Source organism: Desmodus rotundus, chromosome 12, assembly GCF_022682495.2.
Source record: "Desmodus rotundus isolate HL8 chromosome 12, HLdesRot8A.1, whole genome shotgun sequence".
In the NCBI taxonomy this organism is placed as follows: domain Eukaryota; kingdom Metazoa; phylum Chordata; class Mammalia; order Chiroptera; family Phyllostomidae; genus Desmodus; species Desmodus rotundus.
Window position 1 is genome coordinate 96686768 of NC_071398.1, and position 16528 is coordinate 96703295.

The 16528-nt window shown below is 41.1% G+C and overlaps 1 protein-coding gene across 7 annotated transcripts in view; it reads right to left on the reverse strand.

Moving 5' to 3' along the window:
* The window catches only part of SUCO (SUN domain containing ossification factor), a 62253-nt gene that overhangs the window by 4109 nt on the left and 41616 nt on the right, over positions 1-16528 (reverse strand). For 6 of the 7 annotated variants that reach the window (XM_071219736.1, XM_045189533.2, XM_045189534.2 and 3 more), the window contains 7 exons: positions 15760-15828; positions 14908-14998; positions 11143-12303; positions 8594-8681; positions 5590-5694; positions 3887-4041; positions 2942-3033 (listed from right to left, as the gene is read on the reverse strand). In XM_071219736.1, the coding sequence (XP_071075837.1) occupies positions 2942-3033; positions 3887-4041; positions 5590-5694; positions 8594-8681; positions 11143-12303; positions 14908-14998; positions 15760-15828 (1761 nt within the window). The remainder of the gene's footprint in view (positions 1-2941; positions 3034-3886; positions 4042-5589; positions 5695-8593; positions 8682-11142; positions 12304-14907; positions 14999-15759; positions 15829-16528) is intronic. The other variant, XM_053915809.1, reaches the window with a different exon arrangement.

Genomic DNA, 16528 nt, shown 5'->3' on the forward strand with positions numbered 1-16528 from the left:
AGAAAAAGCAGGAATCCAAAAAGTCAAGTGGACCCAAAAGTCATCATTGTCTGAAGAGCATCAGCCAGTGCAAGAATGCGTGCACTTGAGTTCTGATGGCAGCGAAAGGGAAGAGGTCAGGAATCAACCCTTAGGGCCCATCAAAGCAGCAGTTTGGGAGATTCCCCTCCGGCTCCCCAACAGCGAGCTGGGGCTCCAGGAGAAGAGCGCCTCAGGGAAAGAAGGAGCCCGTGCAGGGATTGAGGGTCGAATTCCTATCACCTGGGGGCCCAGCAGCCCAAGCCCCGAGTGTGGGGTTTTCCTGAGTGGAAAGCAAGCACAAGTTCTCCCTGGAGTAAGGACCTATATCTTAGCCCTCAAAAGGTCCCTACAAATAATTTTTCAAAGAGGACTAGCACAGAGATAACCACTCACACAGAGCTATAAAGCCCCTTGAGCAAGTGTATGCAAAAACAATTAATGAACAGATTAAAAAATAATTTAAGAGACTGGAATTATCAAACACAGACTATAAATATAATCATGCTTACTATATTTAAATAAAAAAACACGCTTGGAAATATATTCAAGAAACATAAAACAAAAGGACCTATAAGTTTTAAAAAATACTAAAAGAACTCCTAAAAATGGGAAATAACTAAAATTTAAAAGTCAATGAATGAATTTATTTGAAGACTATAGACCACTGAAGAATGCATGGCCTGGAAAACAGATCAGGAGAAATCATCCAAAATATAGCACAGAAAAGCAAAAAATATGGGAAATAAAGATGGCACTTTTTGCCAAATTAGAAAAATGCATCTTAAAATTCATACTGAATCACAAGAGATCTAAAATAGACAAAACAATTTTGAAAAATAGGAATAAAAGGGACCCACACTTCCTGATTTCAAAACACATTACAAGCTACAGTAATCGGAACAGGCTGATTCTGGCATAAAGACAGACAAATGAAAAAAGAGCCCAGAAATAAACCCTCGCGGGTATGGCCAAGTAATCTTCAACAAGGGTGCCAAGACCACTCACACAGCGGGGAAAGGACCGTCTGGTCAATAAGCAGAGCTGGGAAACTGGACATCCACATGCAAGGGACAAAGCTGGGCCCCTACCGCACACCATACTGCCTCAAAATGGATAGAGACCTAAACATATGACCTAAAACTATAACATTTCTAGAAGAAAACATAGGGGAAAACTCCATGACACTGGACTTGGCAACGATCTCTTGAGTATGACATCTAAAGTATGGGGGAGCAAAACCAAAAACAGACGAGTTTGAGACTGTCAAACTCAAAAACTTCTTCTATCACGGAACACAATCAACAGAGCCCAAAGGTGACCTGTGAAATGGGAGAATATATTTGCAAACCATGTATCTGATCAGGGGTTAGTATCCAGAATATATGAAGAACTCCTACAACTGAACACCCAACCCCCACCCCCAAACAATCCAATTAAAAAATGGTCAAAGGGCTTAAATGTGATTTGCAAATGGCCAACAAACACATGAAAAGATGCTCAACATCTCTCATTATCAGAGGAATGCAAATCTAAATCACAACACTTCACCTGACACCTGCTAGGAAAGTTCTACAAAAAAAAGCGCAAAAAACAAGTGATGAGAATACAAAGAAAACTGAAGCCGCTGCGCACTGCTGGCGGGGCTGTACCTCGGCCCCACCAGTATGGAAAACAATATGAAGGCCCCTCGGAAAGTAAAACTACCACACGACCCTGCAACCCTGCCTCCAGGCACACGTCCAGAGGAACTAAAAGCAGGGTTTGAAGACGTATGTGCCCACCCACGTTCACAGTATCAATCTCCACGGTAGCCAAGGAGAAGAGGAGACCCAAATGCCCATTAACACATGAATGAACAAAATGTGGTAGGTGTGTAAATCAGAACACTATTCAGTCTTTAAAAAGGAAGGAAACCCTGTCACATGCTACGACATGAATGATCCTTGAGGACATGTGCTAAATGAAACAACTCAGTCACAGAGAAACAAATACCGTATGACTCCACTTACACGAGGGAACTAAAGTAGTCAAGTTCATAGAAACAAAAAATACAATGGTGGTTACCAGGGCCTGGGTGAAGGGGGAAAAAAGGGAGCTGTTTAATGTATAGACAATTTTAGATTTATGAAATGAATAAGTTCTGGAGATGTTTCAATTAAAAATTTCACTTGCAAATAGACAGCCAAGAAAAGAAAAAAGAGGAAAGAAAGGCAGGAAGGAGGAAGAGATGTACTAGTCCTCAGCAAACACACACGCAATGGGTTAGATCTGCAAAGCTTTGTGACAACAGCAGAACAGTAAAGCTCAGGAATGATTACTTGAATGATTTAATCGATTGAAATATGCTGCTTAGTTAAATAAGCACTAATTGAAGCACTACTTATAGAAGGTACTGATACTGAAAAACGGCCACCGTACACATCCATTCACTGACATTGAAGTCTTCGTGGAGGGTTAGCCAATGGAGAGCTTTTAGACTCTGGGCTTTAAAAAAGAGAAAGACCAGACTCTTTTTTCAAAAATGCCTCGCAGTCCTAAACTACAGGCAAAAGGAGTCCTACCTGCACAGGAAGAGGAAGCAGATAAGCACAGGATGCTATGGAAGCACATTCAGGTTTTCCATATCTGGTGAATTGTCTCAAACATCCCTTTCTAAAAAGAAACACTTCTAAACAGAAGCACGGCAAACACAGCTACCAAAGGCTCACTGAACTTGGCCCCTCCCCACCCTCTGGGCTTTCGGGAACAGAGAGAGACATAAAGTGTGGAAAGGATAGGGCGGCTTTGGCTACACCCATTATTTGTTGTAGGTGGCCTCTACCACAACACTGACATTGTACTTATGCCACAAGTGAGCTACATTAATGTTTTTTATATACGTACATACACATACACAAAGTACATATCCACAAAAACCTACCTTCTTTTCCAGTTAACTGTAGAGACTTGGATCTGATGAGCGGGAATGAAGTTCTCCTTTTCAAATTCATATCATCATAGGAAGAGAAACACCTAACACATTAAGAAAAATCAACATTGGACACAGTGAATAAACTACATAGAATTTACTCCACAGCTGGCTCCAGACAGAAGCTCCTGAGAACTGTACATGGCACACAGGAATAATCTATAAGGTACCACTCCAGGTTTGCTAATATGTCTAAAAACACGTAAGGATCCCTCTCTAGAAAGTGCGTTAAGCCCAGGCTGGGTAACTCAGTTGGGCAGAGCATCATCCCAATATGCCGAGTCAGGGCACATATAAGAATCAGTCAATGAGCTCTGGCTGGTGTGCCTCAGTGGACTGAATGCCAGCCTGTGAATCGAACCATAGGGTCACTGATGCGATTCCCAGTCAGGGCACATGCCTCGGTTGCGGGCCAGATCCCCAGTAGGGGGTGCTCAAGAGGCAACCACACATTGATGTTTCTCTCCCTCTCTCCTTCCTTTCCTCTAAGAATAAATGAAATCTTAAAAAAAAAAAAAAAATCAATGAACACAGAGAGAAGTCTCTCTATACATAAATTAATAAGTAAAAATTTTTTAATTAAAAAATAAAATTAAAAGTGCAATATTTAAAATAACTATTTCCCTCCCCTCTTTGAATTCCACATTCAAATCTTTCACAAGCAAAGCATTTCAAGGGTTTTTATGCACTTACTACAATATTAATGTATTCTCTGTTACAGTCCACAGAACCTTCCAGGCATAGAATCATCTCATTCGTTCTAATGATAATTTTAACATATTGGTTTCAAGATAATCATATAAAAAATAAATGATCTCCACATCCCTTTATTTGCCTACATTCCTCAAAAACATAAAAAAATCACAAAAAAATTCTGAAATACAATGCTGACGTTACCTTTTGGGGCTGGGATACAGACTACTCTGAGGAAGTCTCGAAATGTAATCTCCATCAAACTGAGAGGTGTTTCGACAGCGCTGCATGCAGAGCATTAGTCCCAAGACCACACAGAGGACCAACGATATGACGAGATAGCTCTGTCGGTCTGAAACCTAAAATGAGATGAGGGAGAAGTGATAACACTTTAAACATCATCCTAGGGAAAACACAGGGGGATCTAAAATTCAAAGGACAAATCACTTTAAACCTACTTTAATGTGCTTCAAAACCATGAATGCAGGGCACGCTCTCTGAAAATGTACTACCAAGATAACGTTTTGACATTCCTTCTTTTTGCCCCCAATTTACTGAAATTTTCTAACCTATGAAAAGGCTTTAAAAATAGCACAACGAACATACTTGTGCCTTTGACCAGTGCTCACCAACCACTAAGGTTCCATCACACACACTTTGCCTTCCCATTCACACCATCTCCTCCGTGGGGAGAAGAAAGGCACGCTCTTACCTGGTCTTTCCCATCTAACAGAACTGAACCACCCATCGCCCCGCTATTTAAGCCAAAAACCTGAGGATCTTCCTCAGTTCTTCACCCCACACGTCCAATCTTTCAGCAAGCCTTTTCTTTCTCCTCTGAAACACATCCTGAATTCAACAACTTCACACCGGCTCCACATCTAAAATCCTACTCCAAGCCAACACCCTGTCGCCTGGCTCCTGCCGCTGCCTCCTGAGTTTCCTCCTCTCTCTGCGCTGGCGGTTCCCCATGAGCCAGTTCTCCAGAGCAACAAGCAGGGACTTCCCCGAAGTGCTGTCAACGAGGTGATCCACGTCACTGCTTTATGTAACACGTGCCAATGACTTGGAATGACTGGATAAAATTCAAACCCTAAGCTGCCTACAAAGGCCTACACGACTGGGCTCCTGCCAATACCCTCAACTCACTTCTTACCCCACCTCCCTCCTTCACTCTATCCCAGGCACACCAGCTTGCTTTCTGCACTGAAATCATGACCACAGTCCCCACAGTCCCCAATCGCGGGTCTGCTACCCCAGTTCCTCCAGTAACAGGTGCATTCTGAGCCCCAGCTCTGTGTGACTGCTAACTCCTCTGGAGCACTCAGTTCTACGCCACCTCCTCAGATAAGCCCTCCCACGTCACTCCAGCTAACGCTGCAACCCTTACTGCCACCACTGCACACAGCCACATCTCCTTCTCTATGCCACTGTCCTCCTCACATTCACCGCTGCAGCCCCCTCCCCCAGGAGAGACGGCTCTGCGAGGCCAGGGACTGCTGCCGGCTGCAGGTCCCAACCTGGGGCGGCAGAGTGCATGCCTCCCGCGCACTGCTTGCTCAGTAAATACTTAGTACATCCATGAACTTGCTGCTTTGTTAAGCAACTTAAGCCTTTGGAACTGAAAATGAAGCACGTGCTGCAACTATCAATGGTTTGCAAAGGCCTGAAAAATGGTTTTATAACTAACTCTATTTTAAGTATGACCTAAACTATGAAAGCCATATTTTCCAAAAGATTATGATAATTATTTCCAAAACCTTAAAATGCCACATTCTGGTATTCTGAAAAGTTCCTTATAAATGACAATTTCATTTAAAGTTCTTAAATACCATGTTCTTAACGAGCCTGTTTTTATGACAACCTCTAGACATGCACTGTCTTAGAATACCAGCAGTAACAATTACCTCCCGTTTTAACTCTGCTACTGTTGCTGACAGGTTGGAAACAAGCTGGGCCATGTTGGCCAGCTGTGCCTGCAGTAACTGGATGGACTCCGTCTGCCGCTGGTCCTACAACAGAGGAAGAAATAAACATCATTTTTCTTGCTATAATGTAAGTTCAAGTAAAATAATCTATTAAGTTCCTCAGGGGAGGGGGAGGCATTAATAAGGAAAATTCCTAATGACTAAATATTGTAAACTCCTAACAGAAATTTTTAAAAAAACAAAAAACACTTCAAAACTCTGTTCAAACCTCCTCCCCTGTCCCACCCCAAAACCATTCTGCCACTCGCTACCATGTAGAATTTATTAACAGAAGTTAATAAATTACTTTTCAAGTTAATTTGGGTTCCATATGTATAAACCACCATATAACCAGTTATATACAAAAGTTACTTTGTCAAATATGTGTTTTTAAATCAAAGCAGCTGGCACAAAGACAGATCGAAAAAACTCTGAAGAATATTTCTGGATATGCAGCAGGCTCGTACCAAGGTTCAAAAGTTCTATTTTATATTAGGGTGGAACTTAGGATGCCACACAGTCAAAAAAAACACACTACTGATTACCTAGTCAATGCTAGAATATCACCAACACAAAGAAATCTGTTAGAACTTTCATCTGTTCAGCTCTGAACTTTAGAAACTTTAATTATCAACAAACATGTCTTTATTCAAAATATGCATGCATATTTTAGGGAATTATGCATCATACTTATAGTTACAAGTCTATATTAGGTAGACTGTACTGAAAATTTCAGATTAATGAATTTAGGGAGGAGGAAAAGAAGGCAGGAAGATGTTAAGGAAGTCCAACACTGATTTGGGATCCTCAACAAGAAAAGCTATGTAACCATTTATTATTCTAGATGTAAGTTGTTCAAATGTAGACTTAAATAAATTTTAAGTCTCAACTGTGTGTCTGTGTGTGCGGCTGGGGGTAGGTGGACAGAAAACACTGTAAGAAGAGTTCCACTTACTCCCTCACTGTGTTCCACTGTGGGACTCTGTCTGCCCAATTTCATCTTTTTAAAATGCTCAATATACCCAAACTGCTTCTGACTGACATTTCTGACAAACACTGATAAATTCTAGACAGTTATAAATACCGAAAGGACTATTAAATTTACTATTTAATACTAAAAACACTATTAAATTTAATAAATCAGTTAACACTTCCAATCAAGATTCACTCCCAACAGTGTTAATATACAAGATTATTTCAAAGTACTTCAACAAGTCTTTCAAACATAAGGCAAAGATAAAATACAGATGGCAAGTCATTGTATTAAACTTAATGAAAAAGGAAATAAATATTGTGTTCATGGGTCAGAAGACTTAATACTGTTAAGATGGCAATTCTCCAAATTAATCTATCAAAATAATCCCAATTAAGATCCAACAGGTTCTTTTTTTTTTAGATAGAAAGTGTCAGACTCATTCTAAAATCTGTATTAGCCAAATTCAGATGAGAGAAAAAGATTCTGGAAAAGGACAGAGCTGGAGGATTCACACTACCTGAGTTCAAGAGTTCCTATCAAGCTACAGTAATCACAACAATGAGGTATCAGCATGAAGACAGACAAATACACGGGCAAAAATGCCCAGAAACAGACCTGTAATACATACGTACATACATACATACACACACACACACACACACACATATAAATGGAGATAGGACAATCTTCAACAAATGATGTTGGAACAAAAGTATATTCATGCTTCTATTTTCTCTCCCCCCAAAAAGAACTATGATCCAAACCTCGCAACACATAAACATTAAAATGAATCATATACCCAAAGTAAACCTAAAACTATTAAAACTTCTAGAAGAAAACAAAAAAACAAATCTTTGTGACTTGAAGTTAGGCAAAGATTTTGCAAAGCAAAGAGAAAATGTGAAAAATGAGCTTCAACAAATTAAAAACTGCTCTTCAGCCCTGGCTGGTGTGGCTCAGTGTATTGTGTGCCAGCCTGCGATCAGAAGGGTCGCCGGTTCGATTCCCAGTCAGGACACATACCTGGGTTGTGGCCCAGGTCCCCACTTGTGGGCAAACAAAAGGCAACCGATCAATGTGTCTCTCCCTCTCTTTCTCTCTCCCTTCCTTTCTTTCTAAAAATAAATAAATAAAATCCTTAAAAAATAAACTGCTCTTCAAAAGCTACTTTTAAGAGAATGAGAAACAGGAAACGACTGGAAGAAAATATTTGTGAGGCATACTTCTGTTGAAGGACTTGTCTTCAGAATATGTGAGGAACTCTCAAACCTCAACAATGAGAAGAAAACCAGTAAGGGAGAAACGGGGTACAGAACCACAGTTATGACGCGTCACAAAATGAGAGTAAGATACAACTGAAGTCTGCCACACGAGGCCACCTCACCTCGCCTCAGCTCACCATCCCCTAGCCCCAGGTAAACTGTCAGGAAAGTATAAAATGTCTTCACCCCGGGAACACGATACAGAAACTTATTAAGCATCGCACTTAGCGGAGCCACACTGAAGTTGTCCCCTTACAATCAGTAAGACGGGGGTGACCACATGGCCAGTCCTGTGGCATCACTGTACATACAGCTCAAGGCAGGAAGTTAGAGGGGAAAGGAAGAAATAAAAAGGTATCGGGATTAAAAAGAAACAGACTTACTCTTATTTGGATTCAGTAAGGTTATCTACATGACCACAAGGGATTTTCGAGTTTCACAAAGTCGCACAGAAATCCACCGCACTTCTGCTCGCACACACACACAGAGCGTGAAACGCAGCATGCACAGTGCCGAGCGAATCTTCTCTGGAGGAGATCCTGGCGCTGACAGCTAGGTAAACTGCCCCCACACCGCGTAACAGGGTTACTCGTAAGCTATCATGGGAAAAAGGACGCCAACACTCCTTACCCTTCTTACCAGCGAGAGCCTACGAAAGTCAAAGGAAATTTATATAACAAGAAAATAAAGGGTGAAAATGACCAACCTGCTCCGCTGCTATTCTTGAAGTATTTTGAAGTTTTACGATTGTTTTATTGAAAGCCTTCTGCATTTCTTCCATTTGTTTTCGGTACCTGTGGATACGAGTTGATTTAAATTAGCTTTAATTTCCTATTTATTAATCTATTACTGGAAACACACTTCTGATTTCAACACACGAGACAAATCCATTTTTCTAAACGTGACTCTGACTGAGGCCTGCGCAATGCAGGCCCACCTACACAGGTAAAATGAAGAGGTCACTGGAGGTATCTGCTGCCTCAGCATCAATTCTACATCTCTCAGGGCTACGTAAGATATACTAGTTTCATATATGCTCGATTAACTTACGACAAAGGAGCCAAGAATATACAATGGGGAAAGGACAGTCTTACCTATAAATGGAGTTGGGAAAATCAGACAGCCGCATGCAAAAGACCGAAACTGAACCGCTATCAGACACCGTACACAGAAATTAACTCAACGTGAACTAACATGGACGTAAGACCTGAAATCGTAAAACTCCCGAAAGAAAACATAAGCAGTAAGCTCCTTCGCACTGGTCTTCACAATGGTTTTTTTTGACATGACAAAATGCTCAGGCAACAAAAGCAGGAGTGGACAAGTGAAATGATATCAAATTACAAAGCGTCTGCACAGCAAAGGAAACCATCCACAAAATGAAAAGGCGACCTATGGACTAGGAGGAAATGGCTGCAAATCATGTATCTGAATAAGGGGTCAATATTCAAAATGTATAAAGAACACATACAACTCAACAGCAAAAAAACCCCAAACAATCTGTTCCTAAAAATGGGGAGAGGGTCTGAATAGACATTCTTGCAAGGAAGACATACAGATGGCCAACAAGTACATGAAAAGATGCTCAACATCACTGACCACGAGAGAAATGAAAAATCACAATGAGATTATCGCCTTTTAGAATGGCCACTGCCAAAAAGACAAGAACTAACACACGTTAGTGAGGATGGGAAGAAAAAGGAGTGTCCTGTTGGTGGGAATGTAAACCAGCACAGTTACCATGGAAAACAGTGTGAGGTTCTTCAACAAAGTAAAAAAAAACTACAACATGACCCAGCAATTCTACCTCTGAGTATTTTTCCAAAGAAAATGAGAATACTAACTCAAAAAGATGTATGCACCCCCCCCCCCCGCCCCCGCAACAGGTCTGGTAACAACAGCCAAGACACGGAAGCAACCTTAGTGCCCACTGATGGATAAACGGATAAAGAAAATGTCTCTCTCTCTCTCTCACACACACACACACAGAGGAATAATATTCAGCCATAAAAAGGAGAAAATCTAGCTATCTGAGACAACGTGTGGGCCTTGAGGGTGTTATACGGAGTGAAGTAAGTCAGACAGAAGGACAGACACTGGACGATCTCCCATATGCATGGAATAAAAATAAAGAAAAACTGAAGGGAAAAAACCCAAACTCTCAGACACAGAACAGATCAGTGGTGTCGGAGGCAGGGGTTCGGGGGTGGGCAGAGGGGTCGCGGGGAACAAAGGCCACGACCTGGGGTGCGCTGGGCTGCTCGGCGACCAGAGTTGTTGGTGCTGTGCTGCACATCTGACAGCTGTCAGGGGCGTGGGTCTTAACAGTCCTCCTCACCAGGAAAAACAACTTGTAACTGTGTGGTGATGGGTGTTAGTTAGACTTACTGTGGGGATCATTGTGCAGTACACACATACTGAATCACTACACCCAAAACTAGTATGTCAATCATCTCAATTTAAAACAAGATTAGTGACTATGGTGGTTTCCTTTGGGGGGGCAGTGGGGGCAGGGTAGGTACACGGCACTAAGTGGGTGTGCACACACACGCAATGGGCCAATAAACTGTATGTCGGGATTAGGACTAACCCCCCCCCAGGATACAAGGACTGCCTTGGTGACATCTCACCAGGAGCACTTTGATCTAGGAAGAGCAGAGAAAAGCAGTGTGTCAGAAACTCTGGACACAGAGGGACCAGGCGGTTACAAACGGTGGGAGGAGGAGAAGCCCTAAGGACGCTGGACACCTCGGGGACAGAAGAGTGTGTAGGGTTACCAACACAGAACTGCGTGCGGCACCAGCACGCTGCACGACCTCTGGCCCACACGTGACAACTGGAGAATCAGGACTGCGGCAGCTGCTGGCACAGTGCATGTGTTGCCTAATCACACTTACTCAAATTTTTCAACGGTATCTTGTCAAGTTCCACTAGGAGCTTTCAGGTCTATAATTTTTCCCGTGAGTGTTCTGGGAATCAAACCATAAACGTGGCTAAAGTTAAGCAACAGAAGAAAGAAGAAACTGATTACAGATAATTCAAACTTAACCTAATAGGAAAGGTGTTACTTCACTCAGTACTTCCAAGAAAGAAAAGAAATTCTTTAAGTCACTGATCAAGATGGAATTAACTCCCTCTCCAGCTGCAATGGCGTTCACTGCTGTCATGGCAGGTACCGGAAGTCTGCTCCCCTGTTAGCCATGCTACCTCTCCCGTCGTGCAAAACTGATCGTGCCAGCTCACGATAAAGCTTACCTCTGGCTAAGCTCCTCCAAATAGCGGCCACTGAGAGACATGTTAACTTCTAAGGCTTTAATACGATTATTAAGTCTCATAAACACTGACTCCTTTTGGTTTGATCCATGTACAAGATTTCCATTAGCATATCCTAGATCTGTAGAATTTTGCAATTCAGCATAAAAATCCGTAGCTGTCCTTTGCAACCCTCTTAAAAGGGCCTCTTCTGGAGACTGTTCTTCCTCTTTTACTTCAGGGAGTGAAGCAGGATCCACGACAGGGGTCAGCACTGGCTTTGGAGTGTCAGCTCTGGTCAGTTTGGCTTCCCCGTCTTCTCTGTCTGGCACAGCAGCTGTGTTTATAGGTGGCACTACTGTTTCAGACGGCTTGGTGGTAATTTCCACAGAGTTTGTGTTTTCTTCCACAGTACTCTCCGTTACTTCACTAAGTTTGGTTTCATAGATCACAGTTGGCTTCTCCACAGAACCAAAACTCTCTGACTTCTTTTCTGTTTCATTACCAACCTCAACAGAACCCTCCTGGGGAATCACTTGTGATGGTGTGTGTCCTGCCTCATACTTAACAGGCTCAGACACTTCTATTTTAGATAATGAGCTGAGTTCAGGAGTAACATCTAAGGGAAGAGACTGAGAAAGAGTTTGAGGATGGCTTGGTTCAAGTTCAATTACATCTACAGTGTGATTAATCAAGTCACCTTGGTGCATGCTACTTAAGTCACCTAAAACAACAGTTCCAGCCTCCTTTTCCTTCCTCTTATTGTCCGATTCTCCACTTGGAGGCTGCAATACTGAAACAGCCACCGATTCTGCAGGAAGCAGCAATGGTGGATGAGCTGGCACAAGATAATCTTTTCCTTTATTCAAGGCAGTTCTGCTGTGTTGCCGATGAAGAGCAACTCTAACTGAACACCATTTATATATGTATTCAGAAAAACTAGAAATACAACAAATTGTGGTCAGTTCACTGCAAAATATTTGTGTCTCTGACTCAAACCAGGGTGATGATTCATCCTCCTGTTCTCCGCTCCCCAGGAGGGTCACTGTAGACGGACTTGCCTCCTCTTCGTCCTCTTGAACTAGCTGGACAATGGGGCTCTCTTTCGGAGTATCTGGTGGTGATGGCTCCATGGCATGTCCCTGTTCTTCAGTGGCTACAACCCTAGAAATACATATCATAATCACAAATCACTTTAATTAGAAACCTTAAGTTAAAATTATGTTTAAGGAAAATGCATCATACGTAAGACAAAAGGCTAGAAATACAGATGAAACTCAAATATTTTTGGGATGACTTTCTTTTCGTGAAATAGTTTCCATTATAAAACCAAGCGTTACCCAGAAATGATAACAGAAAGACCACTCGTCAAGTGACCAGACAGATGACTGAAATCACCGATGACCAAATCAACCTTGCCTTTCTTTAATCTTTGTTTAAGAATTGTTGGAATACAAACACTACTCCCACTGACTGAATGGAGCGTGTACCTTGCCTCCCATAAAGATTCACCAAATCTTTACAAGTCTCATTACCCCTCATTTTAAAAACTGAGCGACTAAGGGGCTGTGAAGTCTCGGAGCAGGAACCAGAATCCAGGATCCCTACTGCTTACGAATGCACCCTGTGCCTGAACACTCCACTTCCAAAAGGCACAGGATCACAAAGACAAGTTTTCTGTGGATGCCTTGTGACACTGCACGCGTGTGCACACACGTTATCTGCCTTGGGGAGAAGAAACATCCTCTCCTCCCCAAATAATCATAACCACATCTGGGCTAATGTTCTATTATCTAAAACCAAAAACCTTAGCCACTTTAGTGAAAACCCTAGCTAATAATAAACTGATGGTGCCACTAACTCAATCCCATCTCTGAGCCCTGGAGTCTGTGCAGAGGACAGGGGAGGATGGGGGATGAACTGGTGAAAACAGTGTTGTAAACTACGATGTCTATGGTTCCTTCCAAGACAGAGAACACATTTCTGGGTGAGGCCCTTAGAGCACAAAAGGTAGGAAACCTTCATACACAGATTTTCCTACTCTAAAAACTTACTAAGAATGCCAGGAAATGTCTTCTAATAAAGACTTACTATCACAATAGCAAAGGCAGGAATAGAACAATATCTAAAAAGCTATACTTTCGGCCCTGGCCAGGTAGCTCAATTGGTTAGAGCATCATCCTGATACTCCAGGGTCACAGGTTCGATTCCCATCAGGGCACACATGAGAATCAACCAGTGAATACATTAACCACTGGAACAACAAATCGATTTCTCTCTCCCCCCTGCTTCTCTCTCTAAATCACTCTCTCCCTTCCTCTCTCTCAAAAATCAATAATAATTTAATTTGGTAAAAATTTACTTATATACCATCTACAAATATCGTAATCAGAGCTTTAATTAAAAAAAATTCAAACCTGGGAAAAGGAAAGTCAACTTTTCATACATAACAACTTTAACAGTGACACCCTATCATGAGTTCTTTTATTTTATTTATTTTCTCCAGATGATTGCCATATAATCATCAATAAAATTTAAGACAAACATATATAAACATTAAGTAAAAAAAATAAACAATTCTGCAAAAATATGTATTAAAAACCGACTCTAATATGTCACAGTAGCCTGATATTCCAACAAATACTCATATGAGTGTGTGTGTGTAGGTATGTACATATGCAAAATGAAATTAGTTTCATTTAGTTTTAAAAAATAAGACATACTATGTGTTGTTAACTGAACAAGCAATCACAGCAACATTAATCAGAAACACCAAGAATGTGTCTACGCCGAATAGACTTCTTAGGAACTTCTGGGAATCAATGATACATAATGCTGGATTTTCTCTCTAACCACCCAGTAAGTGTCTTTAGTCACTTTAAGGATTAACACAGCACAATCCAAAGTTTGTCACTGTGCCCTTCAAAGCCCAAAAAGCTCACTTTTGAATTGGAACGGACTCAGGAATTACAGCTTACAGGCACACCCACTGCATGTGCCGTTACACACACACCTGAACAGCTGCGTGTTCAGTGTCTTCTCCTCTTAGAGCTCTTCTACAGAAAAAGGCCTTTCAAAGTTTTTACAGGGCGTCTATCTGATGAAATACAAATAAATCAAATTTATAATAACTATGCCCAATTATCCGAGTCATTATGAGCTTATCTACTACAGATATGTAGAGGTGTCAAACACCTCATCATCTCTGGTAGAAAAGAACAAAACCAAGTGAGAGTATTTTATATGTTACCTACACACAAACATCTCTGCCCAAGTGTCCCCTGCAGCCTGGGAAAGACCCACATGGTCAGATTTGAGAAACTGAACCTGTAAGGGTCTGCTGTGTGACAAACACGTATTTAAGGATCACTGCTCTGGGTATTTCGGGTATCCTTTGTAGCTTTCTAGGCATAGCACACATATTTAATCAATGCTTTTAAGTCTGAACTTAAAACAGGCCTTTAAGATTTATGCTCAAACCTATACCGACTGTACAGTTACGTCAATGACTGGCAATAAGGAAAAAGATTCAGTATTGTGAATAATAAAAGTCCTCTATCACATCAAAACAACAAACACTTGGTCTGGAGTGAAGTGTATCCCTAGTACCCGAAAGCAACTCAGAGACAGTGGTGGTTGTCGGGTGTCCGCCCTGCATTTGGAGCTTTCTGTGGATAACCATCTCACACACAGTCACGAGTACTCTTTCTGTGCCAGCAGACGTAGTTCTCCACTTTCATAGAGCTCTAGTGGCGCCGCGTAACTTACTCAGGCGAAGGAACAGGAGTTGAAACAGGAGCGGATTGAGGCATTTGGGGTGCGGCTGTGGCAGTGGCATTCTCAGATATACTTTTATTTCCTAGTGTAAGAAAGATGCCCATGTTGAGTTTAAATTTTAAAAGCTATACCATGAAATATTTCATTATAACAAATAAAGAAGTTTAGTTTCTCAGGGGAGAAAAGTCAAATAGGTTTGCACTGCAGACTGTTCATTTTCATCAATGTTCTTTTAGAAAGAAATAATTGTACAAGGTCAAAACTACAAGTAATGCGTATTCCTTCTCAGCTTCTCAGACAATTAAAAAGCAAGTCGGATGACTATGGCTTCTGTGTCATCTGACGCGATTCGAATGCCTTCTAACACCTGAGTTTCTAAAGACAACGGGAAGAAATAAATGGGCCATTGTAGTTTGTACTTGGAACTAAGTTTTTTTAAAAGGCAAGATTATTTCTCCTTGTTAATTCATAATATCTTATATGGAATTCTGTAAGGGGAAAAAAGGCTTTCTAAACTGAGTAGCTATTTGCTAAATAAAGCACCCGTGAAGTACCACCAGTGCACCAAAACCTCAGGAAGGAGATAAGGGATAAAATTAACTCTACTTCTACAGCAGGGAAGAGGCAAAACACAAACTCACGAATTTTACGCAGGCAGGACCCTGTCATAACTAAGAACCTGTGCAACTGAACAGACAGTGAACAACAGAGACGGGTGGGTTCCTTGGAACCACTTCGTATTTCTAAATACAAAGTCAACTGCTTGGCTTATTATTCATTTTCCTAACTAGGAAGTCCCCTCAAGCAGCAGGAATCTAAAAGACCCATAAAATGATGAGGTACCTTCCGTCAGGTCTTCAGTTTTTGCTCCCAGAATATTAGCGGCAATGTTCACCATGTTTAGAATGGCATCTAAAACAAAAGTCAATCAGAAAAAATACCAATCCACCTAAATATTCTCATATAACTTAATATCAGGTCATCGAAGAACTATTTAATGGTCTTTTTGCATTTTTTGGACTAATTACTTTTTTATTCACCTTACTATGTAAGTCCAATATAGGACACAAATTTCAGCCAAAAAGTATAAAGTGTAAATCTGAACTTTTATGTTCAGAAGGAATTTAAAAGTTAACTATTCTTTTTCTTTAGAAAAAAAGTTTCCTCAAACCTTTTACCAAAACGCTGTCTTCAGCCTTACAAAATTCAAGTATAATTCAACACAGGGAAGAAATGTGACAACTGAAATTCATATTCTACAGAAAAGCCTGTTTTTCTCTAAGAACATTCTACAGTTTAAAACAAAAACAAAAAAGTCTGGAGAAACAAGTTTTTTCTAAACAGGTGATTATCATAGCAAAAAAATTTAAAAAATGGGAAGATTATTATCCAAAGGCCAGCAGAAAAATTTTGTTATTTTCAACTATGAACACATACGTATGATATGTGCCAGTGTTATATACGATTGACCCCCAAACTGGTACTGTATAGAATCAATTTTCTTTGGTAACTCTGAACAATGATTTATGGACAGTAAATCACAGAGATTCTTTTGGGAACTGAGGCACAGGCAGATTACTTAAAAGTCAAAGTCGGAAAACTGCAAGTGCTG